Source organism: Austrofundulus limnaeus, unplaced genomic scaffold, assembly GCF_001266775.1.
Source record: "Austrofundulus limnaeus strain Quisiro unplaced genomic scaffold, Austrofundulus_limnaeus-1.0 Scaffold131, whole genome shotgun sequence".
Classification (NCBI taxonomy): Eukaryota; Metazoa; Chordata; class Actinopteri; order Cyprinodontiformes; family Rivulidae; genus Austrofundulus; species Austrofundulus limnaeus.
Window position 1 is genome coordinate 1,293,195 of NW_013952533.1, and position 8,526 is coordinate 1,301,720.

An 8,526-nucleotide genomic window follows, 5' to 3' on the forward strand; every position below is an offset into this window, starting at 1 on the left:
GGTTTTCTTCAGTCCAATCTTATGTTGGCCTGTCAAACAACGACCTGCAGCTTCATRTGTGTTTTCTCTGCATGTATTGTTCTCCTTTCCCCTCCCTGTCACTGAACCCCTCTCCATTAACTGTAGAGTGTGTTTCTTTTCATCTTAGCCCCCTATTCAGGTCACACTAATGTTTTCTCACATAGGCTGACTCACACGGTGATTTAAGCATTAAAGGTTTCTCTCGGGTCGACAGTGGATTGTTATTTTTGAGCCTCCTCCGTGGTCGTCTTATTTTTAACAGCACATGCAAATCACATCGGGATGAAATCTAAACACCATACATGGAAGCAAATAAACTCTGACCTCTGTGGAATGCAGCCGGCAAACATTTTATATGAGCTTTGCTGCTGAAGCTATAGCTGCTACAGCAAAGACTAAATTTATGCAGAACCACAGCACTGATGAGAACCCACTGCTCTCTTTTTTCCCTTTTGTATATATATATATATATATAAACCATCTGTAGCTCAAAATAGAGCCTCCATCAGCAGCGGGAGCATCAGTGTTATTACCTTCCAACAAATGGCTGCAGTGTTGATCAGTGAATGCAGGAACATGACTATAGCACGCCTTTGACCAGAGCGGCTGCCGTATCAGTATCCACCTGGACCATTTTATTTCCTCCAGCACATCCACTTCAATCAGAGAGCTGCCTGATTGAAGTGTCTGTAGGAGGCATAGAGCTGTATTTACAAATTACATAAGAAACGGGTGCATAGACGCGTTTCCTCCTTCTATGTAATGATGGTGTTTGCAGCGTTACAGAGCACAGAATGTGTGCTGATGTCAGACACGGATGAGGCCAGAGTTAGCTGCTGTATTTCGGTCTCCACTGGTGCATTCAGTAATAAGACATTACTGAATACAGATGTTGGAAGGCTCCATCAGCCTGCCCTATAGCTTTACTGACYTTTATGTTCAAACTTGTTTAAACTCTCAAAATTTGATAGTTTCAGAGACAAATGAGCACTTTAAACGTTAAAGCTACTCCTTACATTGTAGGGTTGGGAAAAATCGTATCACGTGCAATTAATCGTCAGAACAACTTTAATCCATTATTTTTCTGCACTTGATGGTTATTATGATTAATACCACCAGGCATAAATCTGCTCAGTGCTCCTCTCTACTTCCAATATGACAAACATTAAAAAAAAGTTCTGTAATTATTTATCATAACTCCGGTTTTACTTGGTCTATAACACAGTTTAAAGATTGATGTATAGCTTGGAGTCTGTACTTTTGTCACAATTTGGAACAGATTTTTAGGGAGAACAAATCTTTCCCACTATAGTGATTTAAACTGGTCATGTGACTATAGGATATGAGATTGTGCAGAGACTCCAGGGGATTAATCGTCATATTACTTGTTATCAGGTAAATACCACAATTAATTGTGAATATTTTTTTTACCAGTAGCGTATTGCATTGCCATATAAAGAATTTTGCAGATGTTCCTTTCAGAATCTGCATTTATTTACTTTTATAATTGCACCTAAACATGTTCAATAAAATTCTTATCTAATTCCACCTCATTTGTTGAGATGGTACAGTCATCTCAAGCTTTCCATCAAACTGCAGCCTTTAATAGGTTTTACTAAACTGTTGTGTTTCCAGGAAGTGGCAGCTACAAATAATCTTGCTGTTTGCTATTAATATATATTTATTATATATTATTAATATATATTTTTATATATCTCCACAGCACTTCAGTGTCTTTTCACTGAAACTCACAGAAACCCTGAATTTCAATCTGTTTTGACTCAGTTTTCCCTGGAAACATGAAGCTATGACCAAACAGGGAGGCTGCTGATGGAGCAGCAGGTACTTCATCTGTTTCACTGCCAAATAAAAGCCACAGTGAATTTCACCTCTCTGGACCTCCTCTCTGAGTTTTGCTTCATTAATTCTGATGAGGTTTTCTCTGAACCCAGCCAACATGGACCCGTTTTTACCTGTCCAAAGAGTGAGTTTAGGATGGTCCTTAAATTGATGTCGGACACAGAGGAAGAGGCGCTGGACCTCCGCGACCGGCGGGACGACCTGCTGGATGGGGGCACAGGGGAGCAGGAGGACGGGGACGGACTGCTGGCCGGACCCCCAGCAGCACCGCTGGCCGAACTTCCCCCTTTACGGTTCCTGCGCACACAGAGGGGGGCTCTGTCGTCGTTGCTGTCCGACAGGGAGGGCCCCCTGGGGCTGTGACACCGCCGGTGCTGCTCAGGTTCGGCTGGTTCCGCTGCGGGAGGACGGTCGTCTCGGTGCTTCTTGCGGTGGTGATGATGATGGTGGTGGTGGTGGTGGTGGCGGTGCGTGGGTTGGGATGTCCTGCAGCGCTCGCTCTCACCTCCTCGGCCGGCCTCTCCGTTGCATTCAGGCGGAGCGGGAACCTGGCTGGGGGCGGCGGGGTGGTGGGACTTGGACTTGCACCGGGTGGCTGCGTTGGTCTCCGGACTCCCGACGAGGGAGGGGTGGCACAGGGGTCTCCGGGCACTGACGTCGCCCTCAGGCGACCAGAAAGCCTCGCCAGGTTTCCCGCTGGTCTGCAGCGCGGCGGGACGGTGGTGGTGCTGATGCTGATGCTGATGCGGACCCCTCCGGACCTCGGCGGCGGGCTCGGGGAGGTGTGGCGGTCTCCTCGCCGCGGCGGAGGATTTCAGCAAGGAGGTGGTGGATTCAGATTTGGGGAAGGAGGCGCTCATTGCGGCGGATCCGGTCTGGTCTGCCTCGGCGGGTCGTTCATCGGCATCATCGCGGTCCCTCCGGCGGTGAAGCGGGTCGATCAGCGAGGCTGACTGCGGCCAGAGAGAGCTCCCAGCCGGACAGAGGAGGATGCGTCTCCGCAGCGCGCGTCACCTGTTCATTGAGCTTTTCTGTGCCACCGTGGCTGTGACGTGGCTGTGCACGGTAGTAAAAATAAATAAATAAAGTAAAAAGAAATTCATAAAGAAAATCTGAAGGGTATTGATGCAGCTAATCCAACACACATCAGTGCTCCTCTATCAAACTCAGTATACTGTATACTATTATTTTGCGTCTTAATGTGACAAAAATGGTAAAAGGCTGTTGCCACTGACTCAACAGGCTCACCTGATCATAAGTTGTTGTCATGTCAGTTTTGGTTTACAGTGTTTTAGAAGATATGACATGTTGAAGTCTCTCACTTTCAGTTATAGAGGAAGTTCTGGTGCTCCTGCTGAACACTGAAATAACTATACTTTCAGTTGTTAGGATGAACATGCAGTATGTACGTTTGTCTTTGCATCACAGCCTCGACCTCTGTCTTAAGAAGCTCCTACCGTTTCAGACACTCCCACTTCAGCATGCCTTCACAACAGTGTTTCAGGGGGAGGGGTGCTCTGTGGGAACTCAGCTGCAGACTGGGCTCCAGGGAGGAGCTTTAGTTAAATAGGCGGTGCTTTGTACCAGCAAGTGTTTTGGCAGCTCCACAGGAGAATCAAGGATTTCTCAAACATGCATGAACGAATCAAGAGAATGACATAACATGAAATAAAGTAAAAAATAAATAAATTCATCCATCCATTTTCTGTACACGCTTATTCCTTTCAGAGTTGTGGGGGTCACGTGCGAGGGGCAGGGTACACCCTGGACAAGTTGTAAGTCCATCACAGGGACACACATAAACAACCATTCACTCTCTCACTCACACCTAGGGACAATTTAGAGTTATCAATTAACCTAACAGTCATGTTTTTGGTCTGTGGGAGGAAGCCGGAGTACCCYGAGAGAACCCACGCATGCACGGAGAGAACATGTAAACTCTACCCAGAAAGGTCCCCGGGCCGGGATTTGAATCGGCGACCTTCTTGCTGAGAGGCATCAGCTCTACTAACTGAGAAAATAAATWAATTAATTTTGCTGTTTATTTTTTGCAAAATAAAGAGAAAACTGTAAATCCTATAATGTGAGAAACATGCCAGGWGAAAGAAGACAGAAATGTCTACCTTTTGATTTATAAATTCTATTAGAGCAAAGACTGGTAAACCTAAGAGTTTGTGCACAATTTTGTTTATTAAAGAGGTTAGAATGCAATAGTCTATGTTGAACATTCTGTTTTAGTCTCCAAAAATATCATAAAACTTAAACTGCGATCGTGCAGTCTCCATTATCATTTGAACTATGTTTTTCCTGTAAAACATAGGTCTGCGTGAGCTCTAGAGCTCCAAAGAGGGTTAGGATTTCTCATTTCAAAACTTGGGAGTGAGAACGGGTTGCTCATTTGATTGCCAAAAAAGCTGGATATATGGAAAGTTTAAACCAGAAATCTTAACAGAAATGTCTAATATAGAAATAAGGACACTTCAGTGCCTGTGCACTATACCACAATTAAATAGGACTACTTTGTACGATTTCTCAACACAGCCTATTTGAACTACTTATTTGCTATTGTGCTTGTGGTTTTAGTCTGTTCAAATTTCATAAAATAAATCATTTAATCAAGGACCTAGCTGCTCATTTTATTTAGCCACTCATGCTTTTAGATTCTGATTTCAGTTTTCACTGGTGCTTTACAGTGTATAAACGGGTGTTCTTCTGATTTGGTTGTAGCTTAAACTACTGCATAGCCTGCTTTAATAATTCAACAACTGCGCTTCAACATAACATACTGTGCACTGAAAACACAGAAGTGAAGTATTACTAGCAGCAGACAGCAAGAACCTGATTTAAGCTTTATTTCTGAGAGGAAACGGATTGGAGTTTACGTACAGAGCCTTAGAACTAATTAATAATTATAAAAAAATACTAATTTATAAGAACACTTCTGTTTTTATCTGGCACAATGGTTTAATGCTGCTGATTTTCATGGTTTCTGGCTTGTCTTTGAAGCAGCACAGCTATGGAGAAAACAAAACAGCACCCACATTGTTATGCCTCCCTGCGCCACGACATGAAAATTACATCTGGAAGAAAAGAGGTCACATTGTTCCTTTTGTTTGACTGGTTTTGGATTTAAATATGTAGTGCTTGTGTTAAAGAGAGAACTCTGACACCAGGTGGTTAAATAAGATACTTGACCATTTATTAAATGTACAGAAATACTGTTGAAAATCCACACAAGAAAGTGTTAAAGGATAAATCCTTCATTCAAATGTAAACATAATGGTTGCCCCATCATACAGTGTGTGTAAAGCCAATGGGACTCGGCTCCCTTTAGTGGATAAGCAGCACTGCTGATTTTAAACCCAATTATGCACACCTAAGTGTGTCGGTGTCATCAGATGTTGTAAACAGTGTGTAAATAATCACACCTTTGTAAACATTAGAACAGAACAGATGGGTCTCTGGAATTGCAGTGGACAAGTAAAGCAGTAAAGGTTCTTACTTTCGCAACCTTTTTGACCGTCTGTCCGCTTAAGTGCTGCTGGATAAATAGAGATTGTGACTGTTATAATGGAGAACCACACTGTGCTGCAAAATTGCAGTGATGGGAAGGAAAACATCACAGAAACAACAGAGTGAGTACTTCAGAAACATTGTACAGAACATACTAATCAAATCTATCAAAAACGATTGGCTTTTTGATTCAGAGAACGACTTGCAACCACTGTAGCTATAACTCAGGACAACACAATAGTTAAAGCACTGAAGACAATCATTTCAAGACATCTCAGATCATTCAGGGTTGGGGGAAGTTATTATTAGTTTTTTTCTACTTCAAACTTATTTACAGTAATACAAACCTTGATATCAAATGCAGCCAAACAAGCAAGAGTTGAGTAAATTTACCAAAAAAACACTCATCTTTAGTGTCACAGCACTTGGTGACTCGTAAAACCTCGACCTAATATGTGCTTTTTTTTTCTTTTGGATCCATGTCATGCGAAAAAGCCTGACTGATTTTCACAGCGAGGGGGCGGGGAGACAATTAACTACCTGCGTCAGGGCGGAGACAGGAGCTGCTTCTGTAAACATTCACATCATCACCATCAACATTGGACCTCAATAATCAACTCAGATTGAAAAACAAAACAAAAAAGCTAAAGCCTTTTATTTGGAAATGTGTGGCCTGTTTAGTTTGGATTTCCAAGAACCTTGACATTATTTTACCTAACGTGACATTAAATTGTAAACACGATCCATGCATAACCACTCAGCCATGTGCCGACTCTTGATTTTGGCTCGATGTGTTTTATTATTATTATTGTTTTTTTTATTTTAATTTTTTTTTTGCAGGCTAACAAAAGTCATGCTGTGATTGTGTAAAAATCATAAAGGGTACAATCAATGGCAACACGTCAAAATTCTGAGAGCAGGAGGGCCCAGTCATTCATCAGGGAACATTCGAACATGAATGAAAAAGTATTTTTAAAGCAATCGGTGTGTGACCCTCCTGGCAAACTGAACCAGCTGACGACGCCGAGTCATAAAAAATGGTAAATGATCATTCATTTTTAGCCCTTGAAGAGATGTGTGCTGATGGGGAATGATTACCCAGTGGCTCCACTGGTTGGCCCGTGAGAGATAACCTGAAGCCATGTTGTGGACTTTGATCTTTACTACTGAACAGCTTTAAATGACAAGCAAAATAAACAAGACGAGTTGCACCAAGAATGTTAGGAACCAGGTTGTTTCAGGGTTGTCGACAAGAAACATTTAGCTATTTGAGAGTCATATTTATTTATATGTACACAAATGATTTAAAATTTCTGAATGAGCCAAAATGAACCTGGTTTTATAAAAAAGCCCATAATTAACACTACAGGTTATGTCCTATTTTATTTTAGGTATTCAAAAAACAGTAAACGCAGGTGTACCTTCATCCCGCCTGCTTTATGTCAATTCCTACAGTTAAACTAAATAACAAAACAAAGATTTGGTAGAATTGTGCCTTTTTGAAGCTGTATGGATTATTGTGTAGTTACAACACTGACCAAATGCAAGTATGTATTTCACACAGCTATAATAAAAGTTGACAAAAGAGGCCCAATGTTTGGTCATCTACTCGGAGTTAGAGGCAACACAGTGTGAGCTGGAGGACATGCACACAGTGAAAAGTGAAAGCTGGTCTGGAGGCAGAAAACTGTCGCTCCCCAATAATACAGACACAGGATTCCTTCTCATCACCATCTGTCTCCAACTCAGACATGTTTCTCACACACACCTATTTCCCTTCTTTGTCCTCTAAGCGGCCTGGAGAGAAAATGTAGTCCAAGGCTTGTCTCTCTGCAGCGGCCACGTTGGGGTGCCACAGGTCCACCATGAAGACCACCCTGGGGCCATCTTCTGGGTTGCCTATGCACACAAACAATGCAAAAAAAAAAAAAAGAAAAAGAAAAGAAATTCAAGACCGCATTTTGGTTTAATAGCCCAAGTTCCAGGGGAGGAGCTAGAGGGGTGGCAAGTGCCCAGGTGCCACCTCCAGGTAACTGACGAGTGGGTGGAGATCGCAAGTGGCATTTTAAAGATGTTAGAGCATAAAAGGAGTAAAAAATGTGTGAAGCAACTGTATTGTTTGGTGTAGAGGGAACATATCGTGTACATATGTGTACTTTTCTGAAACACTGAATTAAAATCAAACAACAATTATGTGTAAATGTTCTTGGTTTAAGAACAAGATACTAAAAACTGGGTGACATCTAGTGGTCTGTCTGTAACACAGCAATGACATGCGACAGCCAGAAAAGTTCCTTGAGAAACTCTAACAAGTACTGCCATTTTAAACTACTGACCCATCTTTACTACATGTTGGTGATCGCAGCACCCACCACACCAGATTTCAGCTCATTATGTCTAAAAATAGCTGCGATAAAGACCTTTGAATTTAGCTTTGGTGGCCATCTTGGATTTTGTTTTAGAATTCAGGTTTTGTTAAAGACTGTTTCTTGGCTGCTACACAGATTTTCAGCTGTGCATGTTTAAAAATGGCTGAATCATAGCCCATTGTAAAATTAGAATATCATTAGCAGTCACCGTAGCTTTGTTTGGATTAGGAGTTGGCGTGTTTGGGATGATTTTTAGCTACACCACACATAATTCCAACTCAGTAAGTCTTAAAATAACTTTATTAGAGCTAATAACTGAATTAACTGTATTAGAGTTAATTGTGGGGGGCATTTTGAATTTTTGATTAATATTTAAAATTAGATTTTTTTTCTTCACTTCTACTAAAATAATTTTCAGCTTTTCTATCTAAAAATGTATAAATTCAAGCTCTCTGTAAAATTTGCTTTAGCGGTTAGCTTAAATTGGGACTAGCAATCGGCATGTTTTTTTGATCATTTTTGTTACTATCACACAAACCTTTAGCTCTATATTTCTTAAAATTGCTGGTTTAGAAGCATTTGAAATCATTGATGGATCTTGATTTTTCAAATTGAGTAGTTTTCTTTATTTGTACGTGCCCCTCTAAAAAACACCTTGGCTACCAGTGTGCCACTCTTTGCAAAAAACTCTAGCTGCGCCACTGTTGTGTTTTTGAACTTATATCAAATGCACATTGGGCCTCATGCAAGAACATGTTCGTAT

At 41.5% G+C, this 8,526-nt stretch overlaps 2 protein-coding genes across 2 annotated transcripts in view; both read right to left on the reverse strand.

Annotated features, from left to right (window-relative positions):
* The window catches only part of cabp1a (calcium binding protein 1a), an 18,130-nt gene extending 14,560 nt beyond the window's left edge, over positions 1-3,570 (reverse strand). The window contains exon 1 of the mRNA XM_014015583.1: positions 1,995-3,570. Within this exon, the coding sequence (XP_013871037.1) occupies positions 1,995-2,741 (747 nt within the window). The 5' untranslated portion in view covers positions 2,742-3,570. The remainder of the gene's footprint in view (positions 1-1,994) is intronic.
* A 1,488-nt stretch (positions 3,571-5,058) lies between these two features.
* asphd2 (aspartate beta-hydroxylase domain containing 2) overlaps positions 5,059-8,526 on the reverse strand; it is a 9,975-nt gene continuing 6,507 nt past the window's right edge. The window contains exon 5 of the mRNA XM_014015588.1: positions 5,059-7,293. Coding sequence (XP_013871042.1) covers positions 7,163-7,293 — 131 coding nt within the window. The 3' untranslated portion in view covers positions 5,059-7,162. The remainder of the gene's footprint in view (positions 7,294-8,526) is intronic.